Genomic DNA, 18,559 nt, shown 5'->3' on the forward strand with positions numbered 1-18,559 from the left:
CACACAGGCTTATAGCTTCAGTCAATAAAAACTTCAGGATGCTTGGATGTTCTCAAGTCATCCAAAGTAAACATATTCTTCATACCTGCCCTGCCTATTTTTCAGTTTCAGACACAACGAATAATCTGCTGGTGTTTAGAGGGTCCATACAGAGCAAAACTACTGTTGCTGAGGTTAATGTTGAGCTTGGAGCTCCTTTATGCTGGCAGGACTGAAGACCAACAGGTTTGAGTTTTGAATCCGGGGAGCAGATGGATGAGCTCCCTCTGTCAGCTCCAGCTCCCCTTGTGGGGACATGAGAGAAGCCTCCCACAAGGATGGTAAAACATCAGAACTTCAGACTTCAGTCATTCAACTGATAGCAAATGGTGATACTTGTTTTCATTAATCATAAGCCAAATGTGATGTTCTTAATTACTTAAATGTTGTATTTCATTATTCTACTTTCACTTGACTTAGTCGATGGTTTGTTGACCGAAATAAAGGCTACTGACTGACTGACTGACTGAACTTCAGACTATTCCTTGCAGACGGCCAATTTTCTCACACCAAGTCACTCCTGACACGAAAAAAAAAATGTTGAGCCCAGATCTTCAGAAATGGGTGTTTCTGTAGGTACCTGGAGTCATCAAAGGCCATCTAAGGCTATTTTTGCAGCCCTGAGCTCCTCCATAGATATGATTAACCAATTTGCCCCAAGGAAATGGGAAATTATTGTTTCCATTTGATGTTTGACATTTTGTCTTATGTCTGTTATAACAGGCTGTGCTTTTTATTTAATTTTAGTTTGTTAAGTTATAACTCGTATTTATATGTTGGGTTGCACACATTTTATTAGTATGGATGTATTGTTGTTGTATTCAGGCATTGAATGTTTGATTGTTATGTTTGGAATCTGCCCTGAGTCTCTTTGGGGAGATAGAGCGGAATATAAATAAAGTTTTATTGTATTATTATATCCATACTCCCCTGAGTGGCCTGTGAATGTATGATCTACCAAAAGAGTGAATTGACTAATAGGAATGCACTTTTAAAATAGGTATTTAAGTTGTCAGTTAGATTATTATTAATTTTTTTGCAGTGAAATAAATTGATCTTGCCTTGATGACTATTTTCAAGAGTGGCATATCGGCATAGGTGTGTCACTCTTTTCCCAATTCCACATACCGAAACAGAGTGGCCAGGTTATAAGACTAAGATAAGGCAGAGTAGGGAAGGACACAAACTTAAGACTACAATCTCACACACTTGCCAGGCCATTCCCATTTAATTCATTTGATTTACTACAGATTAGACCTGATAGGGTTACATTGTGCAATTGGACCAAGAAGCTGGCATTAATGCTGGTTCAGAAGTCTCTTTTCACCAGATCTGCCCATTTTCAGAAATTCTCTGTGTACATAAATAGCATAATGGTTGCCAAAGGTGGCATCCTGTGACACTATGAAAATCCTATGACTTTCTGTTTTCTCTTCTTTTTAAAAGTCAGGTTGCTAGCCCTTGCTACGCTTGAAGAAAGATGGATCATCTTGGGAGAAATCTTAGGAGTGCAGAATGAGGAGCCTGAGTTCATTGTTGGGTTCCTTCCTATCACAAGCATAAACTGAATAATGTTGATGCTTTTCAAAGTTTTTGAAAAATTGGTATCTATTAATTTTGTAGATTTTGGCTTCACAGTACTTTGATCCAGAGTTTAAGTGATACGCTTGCTTAAAGAGGTGTTAAGAGAACTAGTGGACCCTGTGATATTGTTGCACTCCACCCCCCATCAGTCCCAGAAGTGTGACCAATTGTCAGGGATGATGGGTGCTGTAGTACAATAATACCTATAGGATTGCAGGTTCCCCATTTCTTTACAGTGGGTTCTGTCCTCCACAGTAGGGTGGCAGTAGCTAGTAGCAAAAGGCCAAACTGTGGTTAGTTGTAACCAGAAGATGGTTTTCCTTCCACTAATGAGATCTCAAGAAAGCGAGACTCCCCTTTGCTTCTCAGAGATTGGCTGCCATGGGTGCCTCCTCAAAAGCTGTCCTGAAGACCTGCAGCAAGGACCTCCTTACTGCATCCTGGAATTCCTGCCCCACAAAGACATAGAGCAAAGGATTGATGCAACTATTGAACATGGCAAGGCACTTGGAGAGGGGGATGGCTACCAGGCGCACGGAATCTGGCACCGTGTCCATGGAGATCCTTGCCAAAGCCAAGGCATGATAGGGCAGCCAACACATGAAAAAGCAGAAGACCACTCTGGTGACTACCAAAAAAGGCTTGCTGGATTTGTTGAGCTTCTTCTTGTGCATGGTCACCACCAAGATTGTGTAGGAGATGGAGATGACCAATAAAGGCAGGAGGAATTGATAGAGAAAGATGCAAATGGTGAGGACTTCAGCTTCCTGCCAGTCCTGGAAGACATCCAGATTGTTGCAGGAGCTCCGGTTGTTCTTTTCTAGTGAGACCTCAGTGAAGAAGTAGCAGCTGGGGACAAAGAAAGCCAAGGAGAGCAGCCAGAGAAACCCACATGCCCCCCAAGTGAGGCGGGGCGTGCGGTAGTTTTGGCACCAGACAGGGGCCACTACAAGGACACAGCGGTCCACACTAATGGAACTGAGCAAGAGCACGCCGCTACACACACTAAGCCCAAAAAGGCAGTTGGCCACCTTGCAGGCCACGGATCCAAAGGGCCAGTGCAGATCCAAGGCCAAGTATAGGATGGTCACAAAAATCAGAGAGGTGGAGGCCAAGTCAGCCAAGGCGAGGTTGAAGAACCAGACTGTATTGGATGTCCAACGGAGTTTCAGGCCAGTGACCCACAAAACTATCCCATTCCCGGTCACTCCAGCCAGGAGGATAAAGCTGAAGATCACACCCGTGATGATCTTTACAATGTTACGCACAGTGCTCTCCCCCAGGACCAGAGAGGAAGCTGAACTGTTGGCTGCTGGGCTTGCGGACATCTCCCTGCCAAAAAGAGAAAGAAAGGGGAAAAATTAAGCTTGCATGTAACTCTATCTATGAAGGGCAATGGACCACATGTGTCCTCTTTACCCATTTCTGTGGCCCCTAAATCCTCTTCTGCCCATTCCCTCATTAGGCAAAAAAAAGAAAGATATTTATGGTTTATGGTGGCCTCCAAGGCTATAAATTCACCTTTAACACAAAGTGCAGCCCTCCAATTCTTCTTCAACCACTAATAAAGGTTTCTAATAGGGTTGCTGTGAGTTTTCCAGGCTGTATGGCCATGTTCCAGAAACATTCTCTCCTCATGTTTTACCCACTTCTATGGCAGATATCCTCAGAAGTTTTAAAAATAATTTCCACCTTCTTGTTTTTTTAGTGAACCTATAGTGAGAGCAGAAGGTGAGGATTGGCCCCTAGGTTTCAGAGTTTTCAGGTCAACCTCAACTTCTTATGACACTGTATTACCTTCCATCATGTTGACTTAATAGAGACCTCAACATCATCCACTTATCAACAGCCCTGTTGTCCACGTCAGAGCAATGGCTTCCTTGATTGATCTCCCCACCCTCTACCTTCTAGCTTCACAAGGAACATTGTCTTTCTAATGAGACCTGTTTTCTCATGATGTGGCCAAAGTATAACAGACAGCACTTAGACATTTCAGTTTCTAGGGAAGGTTCAGGCTTCATTTGCTCTAGGATCTAATTATTTGGCGGCACGATTTCTAGGTTTTCTTGGCAGGATTTATTCAGAAGGAGCTTGTTATTGCTTTTCTCAGGCTCGGGGAGTGTGGCCTTCCTGAGATGTGTTTCTATGGTTGAACTGGGATGGGAACCTTGGTCTCCTAGCACCTTGGTCAAACACTCAAGGCAGTAAGTCATGCTGGTGCAGAGTTTGCCCACCACAATTTACTGTATGTCCATAGCATACTGGAATATATGCCCTACTCCAAGGGCAACGCTGTCAAAAAAGAAGGTGGGGAAGTAAGAATTAAAATAAAATAAAATTATTAATCATCAAACCAACAAAGTGAGGGAGAAATATATTGTAAAAATTAAATTTATGAGTTACTATAAGCAGTCCATATAGCAAAATGATGCCCACAAAAAAATCTGTAGAAAACATGCAGGCAAAATAGTCAAGTCTTCAAACTACTGAGTGCTAGGTACTTATTTTCCAGCCTTGAAGCATAAACCTCTTTATTCCAGCAAGGACATAAAATTGCATTGCCCATCTGTTCATTCTCCATGTTTTAAATTTATAGCTCAAAAATACATGAGCACCAACCATTTTCAAAATTCTGTATATCAAAAAATAAATTTCTATTTGCGGCTTTCATTAGGTGAAAATGGCTTGAAGGCTTTTTACAAAATTGCACAGATATATTTGGAGTGAACAGTGGAGTAAAGAGTAGAGACATCACACTGGTAACAAAGGTCTGCATAGTTCAAGCAATGATATTCCCCGTAGTAACCTATGGATGCAATAGCCGGACCATAAGGAAAGCTGAGTGAAGGGAGATAGACGCTTTTGGACTGTGGTTCTGGAGGAAAATTCTGAGAGTGTCTTGGAACACAAGAAGATCCAATCAGTCCATACTCTGGAAAATAATGCCTGACTGCTCATTGGAAGGAAGGATATTAGAGGCAATGATGAAGTACTTTGGCTACATAATGAGAAGACAGGAAAGCTCAGAGAAGAGAATAATGCTGGAGAAAATGGAAGGAAAAAGGAAGAGTTCAAGGGCAAGATGGATGGATGGTATCCTTGAAGTGACTGGCTTGACCTTGAAGGAGCTGGGAGTTCCGGCGTGGGCTGGTTCATGAGGTCACGAAGAGTTGGAAGTGACTGAATGAATAAACAATAACATGTTTAGAGTAGGTTGACTTAAAACCCAGGCTGTATGGTGAATGCAAACCCATTTTTGGGGGATTGCTTATGGGGTACTCAATTAATTTAGTAAGAGTTGGCATTCGGATAGATTAGCACTCAATTTGTAGAGTATGTTTAAGATGCTCAAACTTTAAAAACTGTGATGTATGTGTAAAATCTATCTCTGTGTGTAATGGTAGTCCCGTGAGAGCACCCCAGATATTAGTTCATTCAAATAATCACCTCTGATAAAAAACAAGCCACTTTCAGGAACAACGGCATCTCATGTGTCTGTCCACGTTTCCTTACCAATATAAGAAGAGCCAAACAGCATTTTCCCAAAAGAGATTTAGTGGTACCTACATCCATGTCAACTTCTTTTAAATCTAAATAGTAGTACATCAAGAGACTGAAAATGTATGAAACATTCTATTTCTTCCTTCTATTCATGTCTAAACTCCTCAGTGTTAAACTTCAGAGTGCTGTGATCTTAGCTTTGGGAATGACATTGGCACAGAACTGCATACTGGAGATTGGCACTTCCTCACCCTCTAGACTTCCTGAGTGACTCACCAAGAGTTAATTAATCCCCACTGCACCATATAAACCATGCCCCTTACTATGCTTTCTGAATCTAAAAGTCTGCGGAAGGCATTATGAGCCATTACATCAACTTTTCAGCTTCTCTACTCATTCACTGCTCCTCAGTTTAATGCTGCCCCAGAGTCTGCAGAAGGAGGTGAAAACCATGCTGCACGTGCCCAACCAATTGGAAGTTGTGTCTATTAGTGAAGGGGGTGCAGGTGGTTCACACGTCAGTTGTTGCATGGTAAAACTACGCTTGGCTGAACCTATTTGGGGATGTAGTTCAGCACCATGGAGAATTACTCTAAAGTTTGAAACCCAGTGCAGATTGATTAATCATCCTGTTGACATGGGAAAAACTAAAGGCCACAGGAAAAAGAGGGCAGGAGTCACTGGTAGAGTCAAAACACCTGGGATTTTCCCCCCCAAGGTGACAGGGCTCACCTCAACTCCATTGCTCCCCTCCCACGCACCCACCACATTGTGCAAACTAACCGCTCCTTCCCCTCCTATCTGTAATTGAAATTCTCAAGGGCAATCTCAGTTGCTCTGGTTACCGCGTAACTTCTACATAGCTGGAACTATTGCACAAAGTGGAGAGAAGCATCAATAAATGAACCTCGGTACAAAATGAGAGAGTTGCCATGGGATCAGAGAGAGCTTCCGTTGCCAAGAGATGGCACAAGAGAGGAGGGGATGCTGGAGGAATCAGTGGTCCGACCACAAGGCCGGCTGAAGTGGCCAACTTAGGTGCATAGCAGCATATGAGTACCATCAAAGAGTCAGGGTTTGTGTGGAATAGAGAGATATGATCTGTTGAGTATACAAACCTTCAAGAGTGGATTGTGCAGTGTACATTCATTTTGGCAAAGCCAGGAGAAAATTTCTATCCTTTGCTAACCAAAGATATAGGAACTTGTTAGTGAATTAGACCTAAATAAGCCCAGGAAGGAAATGAGCAAGAGGAAGAAGCTGGACAGTAGACATGTGTGTAATATTAATTACCTGCTGTTTCTGCCATTTCTTTTGTGTCCTGTGTTTCTTTGGAAGCACGAAATGGGAAGCCCCCTCCCCACACAGAAATCTGCTCAACACAAAAACATGCTTTCATGTTGAGCTGAAATTGCCTACTTGCTTGTGTGTAGGCAGACCTGGAGCTTGGCTGCAGGCATGCTCCAGACCTGCCTACAAACCCCGCGACACACGTTCTTGGAGAGTGTGGCAGGGCGTGCAGTCAGGTCTAGTGCTCAACTGCAGGTGCACTCCAAGCCTGCCTGCAGGCCCCACCACACTCTCCAAAAGCATGTGTGGCAGGACCCAGAACATGCCTGCAACCGACCTCCAGGCCTGCCTACATGCAGGCAGGGAGGCAATTTTGGCCAGCTTCAACACACACACTCTCAGAGAGTGTGGTGGGACTTGTGTTGCGGCTGGCAGGCATGTAGGCCTGCAGCTGAGTGCCTCTTACTCGAGAGGGGAAAAAGCAGGTGCCAGGTAAGAACACCATCAAAGGGAGCCAGTGGGTGGGAATCCCCCCAATTATGGTCCAAATTTTAAGTCCCCAAACAGAAAACAACCCTTCCAATTTTGGGAGACTCTCAAAAATTGATTGTGGCCTCCAACAAAAGCCAGGACATAAAATGAAGCAAGGTTTACCCCAAAAGAACAAGCCTGTTAGACAGTAAAAAAAAGTTCTCACCTCATTCAAATCTGAGAAACAAATTTAAAAGCTTTTAGAATCTGAAAGTGTGTCCAAGTTTGGAGACTTCCTTCCTTTCTCCTAAACCCAACCGGCACGCCATATTTCAGCACAAAAGATTACAAAACAGAGAGGAATAAAATGATGAAGTTTTCTTTCCTTTTCTCTTCAAACTGTAAAAGTAAATATATTCTAAACTTCAATTGCAGCATGTTTGCTCAAAAATGGGTAAACACTAGACTTAACTGCATACATTTAATTTTAGGACTTCAAAATTACAGTGAATTGGCTCTGTTTCCTACCTTAGTCACCTCTTGGAAAGGAATAAGAGGTAAGAGTCTGGCAGAAAAAAAGATGTGGCCCGACACTTTTGATGACTCTGGCCCTGTACATATTTGACTGCAGCCCAATTGGTTTCAGCAACAACCAAAGTCCCCTGCTTCTACTTTGGGTACAGATGGCAGCATTGTAGATTTTTTACTGTAAGGCTGTGGTTTTGAAAAGGATAGAGTGTGGAGTCTCCTTCTGTAGAGTTTTTAAAACAATCTGGAAGGCCATCTGTCAGGAGTGCTTTGATTATGTATTCCTACATGGCAGGGGGCTGGAGTGGGTGATCCCAGGGGTCTCTGAGAAAGAGAGAGGAAAACTGATGGATTTCTAATCTACTACCTAGTTTAGATGTTAGCATTTCAAATGTAGTCAACCTGCAGATCTGAAGACCTTTAATGTTCGCTCTCCTAGTCTCCACGCTGCTGTAAGATTTATCATAATGCTGTGATCTGGTTATGCAACTGCAGCTGTAGTTTTATTATTTATACAGCTATTGTTGCATCTGCCCTCCTGGGTCTAGCTGGGACCTTGAGATTTTCTGTGTTGTGTAACTTCTCTTCCATCTGATTCCAGGTGCTGTTAAACAACCAGAGACACATTATCTGGAAACAAACAAAGAAGGGAGGAGGGAGGTAGGCAGCCAAATCCTGGCGAGAGACTATCATTGCCATTTAAAAAAAAAACAGGAGTCTAGCACAGAACTTGAGATGAAAGACCCCTGACTGTTTCTCCCTGGATCACAAAACAGTACTTGCTTCTTTCTGTCTATCAGGCTGATGCTAAAGGCAGAGGAGCTCTCAAGTTAAGATCTCTTTCTTTTAAGTTTTTTATTTATTTTTAATGCCTGTGCTGCAAGGATGAGGGGAAGATTTCAATATCCACTGGTAAACTCTGAAATGACTTAATTTTGGTTGTTAACTGGTTCCTCCTGGGTTTCAGAGGAATCGCTCTGTGACAAACCACAATGACACTGAAGGGAGTGGTGATGCTGAAAGGAAATCAAGTCATCATGATGAATCTTATTTGCTCCAAGGTTATGGGACCATATGGAGCCCCCAATGGCACAGTGGGTTAAACCACTGAGCTGCTGAACTTGCTAACCAAAAGGTCACAAGTCACCCTAGCAGTTTGAAAGCATGCAAATGTGAGTAGATCCATAGGTACCGCTATGGCAGGAAGGTAACGGCACGCCATGCAGTCATGCTGGCCATATGACCTTGGAGGTGTCTAAGAACAACGCCGGCTCTTTGGCTTAGAAATGGAGATGAGCACCAACTCACAGAGTCGGACATGACTGGACTTAATGTCAGGGGAAAACCTTTACCTTAACAACAATTTAAAATCTGGATCCAATTGCAAGCAAGTTTGTGTCTATGTGCTTTCAAATCACCTGTTGACTTATGGTGATCCCATGCATTTCCCAGGGTTTTCCGAAGCATGGTATACTCACAAGTGGTTTTCTAATTCCTTCCTCTGAAATACATCCTATGGTACCTGGGATTCATTGGAAGACCCCTATCCAGGTATTGATTAGGACTGTTCCAGCTTAGCTTCCAAGATCTGATAGGATATGTTGTGTTTAGGATATTTATGGCTACCTATTGCTAGCATAACCACCAACAATTTCCAGATGGAAACCGGGACACATATGGTCAAGTAACATTAGAGCATAGTCAAGATGGCAAAAGTTGCTCATGTGGAAGAACTCACAAGCAAGGAGACACTGTAGCAGTTTGCTTTTGCCTGAGTTTCCAGGGAGAGTGAGATCCTATCCACTCCTCCTCTCCTCTCATATTTTTCCCTCCACTGAGTTAATAAAATATGAACTGTTATAGTACTTTAAACTCAATTTGCAGAGATTGAAGTAAACTGTAGAAAGGCGAAAATGGGAGTGAGAAACTAGGACATTTTAAAGGCAGAGAATTCACTGGGAAATCAGGAATGCTGGAGGCTGTGTGTTAAACCGCAAGCAGAATAGAACTATTCAAACTCCAGAACTAACCTAGGTGTAACCAAGTTACAATTGAGCCACTGGATATAGGTCAGCATCAGGATCATGTGGCCCTTCAGAGGTTGTCTGACTACAATATCCAACTGCTTCCACTAGCATAGCAATAGTGAGGAATATTGGGAGCTGCAATCCAATGACTTTTGGAGGTCTACATGAACACCAGTGCTAGTTTGGGCCATTGACTCCATTTTCCCTAATATAATACTGCTGAAATTGAGAAAACATACCACAAACAGGCTTTTGCACAAGGATCAAGAAGTCCTGTTGGGTTCCACAAACCACAAATTATTGCATGAAACAATGGTGGTCTTTTTCTGTTTCTAGTCAATCAAAAATGAAATCACACTTAAAATGGTCACAACTAATAAGAAGTGCCCTGTCCATTGTTTGTATATTTGCAAATACACCAAATAGTACATCTTTGCTGTAAAGTCTCCTAGGCTGCACTGTGTTTACAGCTTCTCACTGGTGCAAAAATAATAGGGTATATAACTACAACATGATGGTAGTCCCACTGTTGAAAAGAGCAAGGTTATTAAAAATTCAACTTCAGCACATCTCTTCTCTCCCACCTCATTTATCTTACATTTCCATGGAGAGTGATAAGGGACATGAGTAATAAGAACTGCCAATTGTTAAAGGCCAATCCAGTGCCATTGTATTTTATCTTCCTGATATTTATTTTAAAAATGGAAAAAGGGTGGTGTTGGCTAAGACTCCTGGACACCTATATTAGCTTTCAACATTTGAGGATGGAACCCAAATACTATTTTTGTACTTCCCAAAACGTTGGTACCTTTATTTGTTGTTTTTTTTGGGGGGGGGGAGGGGGAGGGCAGAAACGATTTTTTAAAAATCAAGCAGGTTGATTACTGCATGCTGATTATTCCCTGATAGAAATGCCTGGGCCAAGAAGTGTTTTGGATTTTGGAATTTTTTTCCAGAAATTGTAATATTTGTATATTCATCTATATAAATAAAAATGTAATGTTAATTTGTGGGATTTACCTAACTCAAAAACCACTGAACAAGTTGACACAAAATTTGGACACTACATCCCTAACGGACCAATGAATGACCATCACTCATAAACCCCTCTCAAAAAAGCTAAATGACGATACAGCACATGCGTGAAAACAACCACTCCCAGCATCCCCTAGACCAGACCCTTTAGGGGAAGAGGATGCTCCAAATGCACTGCTTCCAAGCTGCAAGCTTGCTTCTCCTTGGATTTCTTTGAGAGCATCCCAATCCATACATATGTCCTATTTCCTATTCCTGTACTGCAACTCCCAGCAATTCTCCAGATAGATAAGATAGATAGATTAGATAGACATAGATAGTAGGTAGATAGATCAATCAGGAGGACTGCTGGGAGTTACAGTCGAAGAATAGGTAGAGAAGGAAGAAAGGAGATGAAGGAAGGAAGGAAGGAAAAAAGAGAAGGAAGGAAGGAGAGAGAGGAAAGGATGGAGAGAAAGAAAGAAGGAGAGAAAGAGGGAGGGAAGGCTAGCCACAGCAACGCATGGCAGGTACAGCTAGTGTGTGTGTGTGTGTATACACACACACACACACACATATACATATATATATATATATATACATATACATATACATACATACATACATAGTACATACATACATAGTGAGCTATCTTGTAGATGGGACCCAAGTGTAAACATAAAGTAAATTTATATTTCATAAAACCCTTATGCACATACGAAAAGATATGTGCACAACCTTTGTGTACATCGAAGCAACAGAAAGTAAACATTTTACCCATGTGGCCAATTTTGGATTTTGGGGGGATTTCAGAATTCCAGATAAGAGATGCTAAACCTGAATTAATTTTGGCTACTTGCAAATGGATGGCAAGGAAAGTACTGTTTATAGACCCAACTACCTGATGAAGACTACCTGATGAAGACCAGTTGAATGTTGGAGTCCACTCTTGTGTAATAAAGAAAATAGGACATTTACTGTGCAAGGATTTGGAGTCTACTCATCTGTAGTAAAGTAAACAAGAACTATTTCCACACATGGAAAGAGGATTTTTCCCCCATCTTTTGAGAAAAGAACAAATTATTTCTGTTTAATGTGAATATGACAATCCTATGTTTTACTGACATTTGTATTTGTATGTATACATTGAATTTCTATGTGTTTAGACACTTTTGCATCACTGCAATTAGTGGATACTGGTCTTTCCAGTTCCAAGGGAAACCATTTTCCTTTCCAGTACATTCGCCAGTCATTAGTTTGAAAAATTCATAAATATGATGATAGATATAAGCGCAATGTTTACTATGACTTGCCTTCCATGTGTTCAGTGAAGCTTGCTGCCAAATATATATGCATAGATTGCAGACAGACTCTATTGTTTAACAATTGATTTTAGCTGCCCAACATCACCTTGCAGCAGCACTATATTCCTCCAAATGTTTCCCCTACATGTCATTTTGGGTTTCTCTTTTTCAGAGAGATAAAGCAGGATGGAAATAATAATAATAATAATAATAATAATAATAATAATAATAATAATAATGTAACAATTGTAACAACAAAAACAACAACAAGAATGTCCCATCAACTTCAAACAGGATATCTCTCCATCATCTGCAGTCAGAAGGTGTTGGGAGATATAGTCCAAAACAGAAAGGTAAATATCCTATAAAATCAATGGGGGCAGATGTCCCATTAGCCTCCAACAAAATCTCCCCACGTTTGTGGACAGAGATGATGGGAGCAGAAGTCCAAACCAGAAAGGAGAGCTGTTCAATGCATTCTTGAAGGCTTTCATGGCTGGAATCACTGGGTTGCTGTGAGTTTTAAGGGTTTTATGGCCATGTGTTGGCCAAACATCAGGAGAGAATGCTTCTGGAACATGGCCATACAGCCTGGAAAACTCACACCAACCCAGAAAGAAGAGAATTCAGGCCCATAGGGCTGAATGTCCCATTAGCTTCAAAAGAAATCAACTCCCAAAACCTGAGTTTGGAAATGATGGGAGCTGCAATCCAAAATAAAAGGGAGAGTATCCAGGAGTGAAGGATGTCCCATCAGTCTCAAATGAAATCTTCCCAGACTACTTCCAGTTCAGAGATTATGGAAGCTTCAGTCCAAATCAGAAAGGAGAGCATCCCATCAAGCCTAGAAGAATGGTTACCCTAACAGCTTCAAAGTAAATGCCCCCCAGCAGCTATAGTCAGAGATGATGGGGGCTGCAGTCTAAAATAGAAATGAATATATTCAAGCCAACAGGGGTGGATGTCCCATCAGCCTTAAGCAAAATCTCTCCTCAAAACCTGGGAGTTGGAGATGATGGGAGATGTAGTCCAAAACAAAAGGGAGAGGATCCCAGGTGGATGGATGTCAACAGAAGGGAGAGCATCCCATAAAGCCCATGGAGATGGATGTCCCACCAGCCTCGAGCACACACTCCCCTCTTTCACCTACCTGCTGTTGGAGATGATGGGAGCTGCAGTCCAAGTCAGAAGGTGGTGGAGCAGCATCAAGTCTTTCCTCCCTTCTCCTGGGAGGAGCAGCTTGTTACGCCTCCAATAATAATAATAATAATAATAATAATAATAATAATAATAATACTTTAGTTATAGGCCGCCTTATCTCCCCGAGGGGACTCAAGGAAGCTTCCAAGCATTCCAAATGTTCTAATAATGTTTCCTTGATGATGCTCGTCCATCAGTCCTTCTGCCTATGAAGGGGAAGAGTGCTGCTAATAATCATCACTCACAAAGATGCGCCACCGCCTGGGGAACAACCTGCCACGTGCTCCAGAGCTGCCAAGACCCATTAAGGTCTGCTAATGGATGTGCACCCAGCTGTTTCAGGGTACAGAAGGCAGGCAAACAAAGGCAGGCCCCAGAGGAGCAATTAATTAATGAGATCGTACACTATAATATTTTTTTAAAAGTTATTTGCAACATGTATTTTAATCCCTTCCATTCAACAGTTTCTTCTGTCAATGTCGTTTTCAACTTGTGGCAGCCCTAAAGGGCACCTATCGCTGGAGGTTGAGCAAGTGTGACCAGCCCAATGGGGTTTCAAACCTTGGCCTTCAGAGTCATTGGGTGCAAATTGATGAATTGGTAATTTGGGAGGGAAAGGGAAAAGTTTGAATTATGATTTATGTACAGGTGAAAAAGGAAACTAGAATGGTGTAAATGCACTTTTAAGCCCTTTTGTTGTATCCACAACACATCCCAGCCATGTGTGGTTTGTTATCATTACGCATGACATTCCAAAAAACCCTTATCCACCCCCTTTTTGTTGAAGCTAGCAAGTAACTAGTTATGCATCTACATAGTAGAATGGATGTAGTTTGACACCACTCTAATTGCCATGCTATGGAATCATGAGAATTGTAGTTTTATCAGTTCTTCAGCCTTCTTTGCCAAAGAGGGCTGGTGTTTTTTCAAACTTCAAATCCCAGGATTCCAATAATAATAATAATAATAATAATAATAATAATAATAATAATAATAATAAAAATCCGTCCCCTGCCACGCGTTGCTGTGGGGTTCAGAATGCTCTGTGATTGTAGGTGAACTATAAATCCCAGCAACTACAACTCCTAAATATCAAGATTCTATTTCCCCCAAACTCCACCAGTGTTCACATTTGGACATATTGAGTATTCGTGTAGAGTTTGGTCCAGATCCTTCATTGTTTGAGTCCACAGTGATATCTGGATGTAGCTGAACTACAACTCCAAAACCAAAGGTCACTGCCCACCAAACTCTTCCAGTATTTTCTGTTGGTCATGGGAGAACTGTGTGCCAAGTTTGGTTCAGTTCCATCGTTGGTGGGGTTCAGTATGCTCTTTGATTGTAAGTGAACCATAAATCCCAGCAACTACAACTCCAAAATGAAAAAAATCAATTTTTTTAAGTGAAGGACACATATTAGGTTGTTAGGTGTCTTGTGTCCAAATTTGGTGTCAATTCGTCCAGTGGTTTTTGAGTTCTGTTAATCCCACAAATGAACATTACATTTTTATTTATATAGATAAACAACTTCATTTATATCCCACCACCATCTCCCCAAAGGGGACTCGGGGCAGCTTTCCACCTTGACAATTAAAGTGGTGTCAAACTGCATTAATTCCACAGTGAAGATACAGCCTAACATCTCTTCCTATATGGCAGAACAGAGTGCAAAGGTGGAGCCTCTGTATCCAGTAGCAGTATATCTTATATTGGAATGTCAATTTTGGACAACAAAGAAAAGTCTGGCCATACCTTAAATCAGGCATGGGCAAACTTGGGCTCTTCGGGTGCTTTGGACTTCAACTCCCACAATTCCTAACAGCAGGTATGCTGTTAGGAATTGTGGGAGTTGAAGTCCAAAACACCTGGAGGTGTTTGGGAGCATCTCACAGACACCTGCTGCTCTGTCCCACAATCATTCAGCTACATCTTTTGAGATTTTAATGTGGATCCAGATTATCTTGTTGTCCATTTGTAACCCTCCTATGTTTTCCCATTGAACACACCCCTTTTTCTATAGGAAAGTCTCTTAAGAAGGGGAAAGGTGTGCAATGTCCTTAAAGAAATGTCTGGAGCACTTCATACATAATCACCCAAACACTAGGGAACATGGATTCGGGATCAAATTGGCTAGAATAAATGCTTCTGAGTTTTTATTCCCCTTAACCCATTGAATGGCCCTGCTTCGATTGGCATATCTGCGTAACAGCGTTATGATCCATGTGTGAGTACGCAAAGAGTCTGGTGCAGCTGAGAATAACAGAAAAGGGGAGTTGAAGGGGTAGAATTGCACTTCAGTCACAAATGCTCCATTGTTTATGTACCTTTAAGAGCACAGGTGAGTGCATTCATAATCTTGTGTATGGAGTTATGCAAGGATGGTTTCTTGTGATGTTGTGTGTGGAGATTTAGAAAGCCACCTGTTGTTACGGCCACAATGTACTAAATTCTAGTTCTTTTGTTGTTGATTTTAACAAAGCTGTAATAATTTGTATTATAATTATAATCTAATGCAGGTTAAACAGCTAACTTATTGACTGAAAGGTTGCAGGTCACAGATGGAATGTGTCCAAAGGAGGGCGACTAAAATGATCAAGGGTCTGGAGAACAAACCCTATGAGGAGCGGCTTAAAAAGCTGGGCATGTTTAGCCTGAAGAAGACTGAGAGGAGACGTGATAGCCATGTATAAATATGTGAGAGGAAGTCATAGGAAGGAGGGAGCGAACTTGTTTTCTGCTGCCCTGGAGAGTAAGATGCAGAACAATGGCTTCAAACTACAAGAAAGGAGATTCCATCTAAACATTAGGAAGAACTTCCTAAGTGTGAGAGCTGTTTAGCAGTGGAAATCTCTGCCTCGCAGTGTGGTGGAGGCTCCTTCTTTGGAAGCTTTTAAACAGAGGTTGGATGGCCAACCGTCGGGGGTGCATTGAATGCAATTTTCCTGCTTCTTGGCAGGGGGTTGGACCGGATGGCCTATGAGGTCTCTTCCAACTCTATGATTCTAGGTTTGAATCCAGGGAGCGGATTCAGCCCTAGCTTCTGCCAACCTAGCAGTTTGAAAACATGCAAATGTGAGTAGATCAATAGGTACTGCTCCAGTGGGGATGTAATGGCGCTCCATGCAGTTATGCTGGCCACATGACGTTGAAGATATCTACGGATAATGCTGGCTCTTTGGCTTAGAATAGGAGATGAGCACCAACCCCCAGAGTTGGACATGACTGGACTTAAAGTCAGGGGAAAACCTTTATGTTAATGCTAGCCCTTGACTCAAGCCAGATACGCAGGCTGTGACTTGTGACTCATCCCTTCGATCTATTCAAGTTGGGGACATAAGATTAGATTCGACCCATGATTGTTGCGAGCTTGTCTGAAACAATTTCTGAATCGCCGTTGCAATTCATGATGCCAAATTGGTTTCAGGAAAGCAGGCATCCTCATTCAATGGAGATCAATAAGAGGAAGGAGAGAGCTTGATAGAATCCTACCTTACTGCTTGATGAGGTCTGTGCTCCTTTCAACAGGTCAACAGGTCTTCTGGCTCTTGGCTCCTCTGTCCATTTGTTCAGGAAAGATCCGAGTGGTCCTCTCCCCTCTAAGAAAAGGAGATGCTTTCCGATCCAGAGGCAGTGGGACTACCTGAGCCCCATGGATGGGAGCAAGGCTGAGGCTGATCCTCCATCTATTCATGAGAAAGCCCCGGCACGGAGTGTGAGAGAAGCGGATTAGCTGTTCTCTGTGAAGTGGTTGGGGGCTTGTATGTGTGAGAGAAAGGAGAGTGCAATGGAAAGCTAGTGCTGATGTTGGAAAAGGCAAGCTATTCTATATGCAGAGGGAACTCAGCTGCCCAATAGCATTGATGCAGTAGGAAGGGGTGTCTCTTCCTCCGCTTCCCTCCCTAAATGCATAAGCTCCATCTATCCTTCTTTGGTTAAAGTTTTTTTTTTTACCCTCCCCTTCCTCTCTTCCAATTCGTAAGCTAGTCTTGCGATTGAGTCTTGCTGACGTTTAAGAGTATGACATTCGGGGTTTAAGGGTCAGCGTGGCAATGCATTTGACTTGGACGTCAGCGTCTGAGTCAGCTTTCCTGGACAGGATGGCCTTCTGGTGGACTACAGCCTCCAGAATCCACCCCCTTTTTCCAACAAGTGGGGAAAGCTAGTGCTTTTGAGGACAGGATGGATAATAATAATAATAATAATAATAACAACAACAACAACAACAACAACAACAACAGGTGGTCCCAGTGGTCATTGGCGCACTGGGTGCCATGCCAAAAGATCTCAGCAGGCATTTGGAAACAATAAACATCGACAAAATCACGATCTGTCAACTGCAAAAGGCCACCTGACTTGGATCTGCGCACATCATTCAAAAATACATCACACAGTCCTAGACGCTTGGGAAGTGTTCGCCTTGTGATTTTGTGATACGAAATCCAGCATATAGATCCCGTTTGCTGTGACATACTGTGCTTTTGTGTCAATAATAATAATAATAATAATAATAATAATAATAATCTTTATTTATACCCTGCCACTATCTCCTCAAAGGGGACTTGGGGTGGCTTACATGAGGCCAAGCCCAGTAATACATTACAGCAAAATAAAAACAGAACAATAGAACTAATGTCACAATAAAATAAATAACTTAGGAATACAATAAAACAATGCAAAATAATAGAACGAGGAAGCACTGAACCTTAAAACAGAAAGGAGGGCAAAAGTGTTGTTGAAGGCTTTCAAAGCCGGAATCTCAGGGTGGTTGTGTGTTTTCCAGAATGTATGGCCATCTTCCCAAAGCATTCTCTCCTGACGTTTTGCCCACATCTATGGCAGGCATCCACAAAGGTTGTGAGGTCTGTTGGAAAGTAGGCAAATGGGGTTTCTATATCTGTGGAATATATAACTGTGGTGGCACAATGAGTTAAAACCTTGTGCCGGCAGGACTGAAGACCGACAGGTCACAGGTTCGAATCCGGGGAGAGCGTGGATGAGCTCCCTCTATCAGCTCCAGCTCCCCATGTGGGGACATGAGAGAAGACTCCTACAAGGCTGGTAAAACATCAAAACATCTGTGCATCCCCTGGGCAACGTCCTTGCAGACGGCCAATTCTCTCACACCAGAAACGACTTGCAGTTTCTCAAGTTATTCCTGACATAGAAAAAAGAAGTCTATGGAATGTCCAGGGTGGAAGAAAGAACTCTTGTCTGTTTGAGGCAAGTGTGAATGTTGCAATTGGCCACCTTGATTAGCATTGAATGACCATGCAGCTTGAAAGCCTGGCTGGTTGCTGTCTGGGAGGATCCTTTGTTGGGAGGTGTTAGCTGGCCCTGATTAATTTTTGTCTTGTACCCCCCTCTTTTTTTTTTAATGTTGCTCTTTATTTGCAACATTCACACTTGCCTCAAACAGACAAGAGTTCAATGTATTGTTGAAGGCTTTCATGGCTGGAATCACTGGATTGTTGTAGGTTCTTTGGGCTATATGGCCATGTTCTAGAAGCATTCCCTCCTGACGTTTCACCTGCATCTTTGGAAGGCATCCTCAGAAGTTGTGAGGTTTGTTGGAAACTAGGAAAATTGAGTTTATATTATATT

At 42.3% G+C, this 18,559-nt stretch overlaps 1 protein-coding gene across 1 annotated transcript; it reads right to left on the reverse strand.

The window, feature by feature from the left end:
- Positions 1–1,985: 1,985 nt before the first annotated feature.
- Positions 1,986–16,760, reverse strand: LOC137095116 (chemerin-like receptor 1). The gene is made up of 2 exons (XM_067461395.1): positions 16,448–16,760; positions 1,986–2,955 (listed from the first exon to the last, which is right to left on the reverse strand). Exon 2 carries the CDS (start codon positions 2,949–2,951, stop codon positions 1,989–1,991), a length of 963 nt encoding a protein of 320 aa, XP_067317496.1. The 5' UTR covers positions 2,952–2,955; positions 16,448–16,760; the 3' UTR covers positions 1,986–1,988.
- Between the last annotated feature and the right edge of the window lie 1,799 nt (positions 16,761–18,559).

The sequence above is a fragment of the Anolis sagrei genome, chromosome Y (genome assembly GCF_037176765.1).
Source record: "Anolis sagrei isolate rAnoSag1 chromosome Y, rAnoSag1.mat, whole genome shotgun sequence".
Taxonomy (NCBI): domain Eukaryota; kingdom Metazoa; phylum Chordata; class Lepidosauria; order Squamata; family Dactyloidae; genus Anolis; species Anolis sagrei.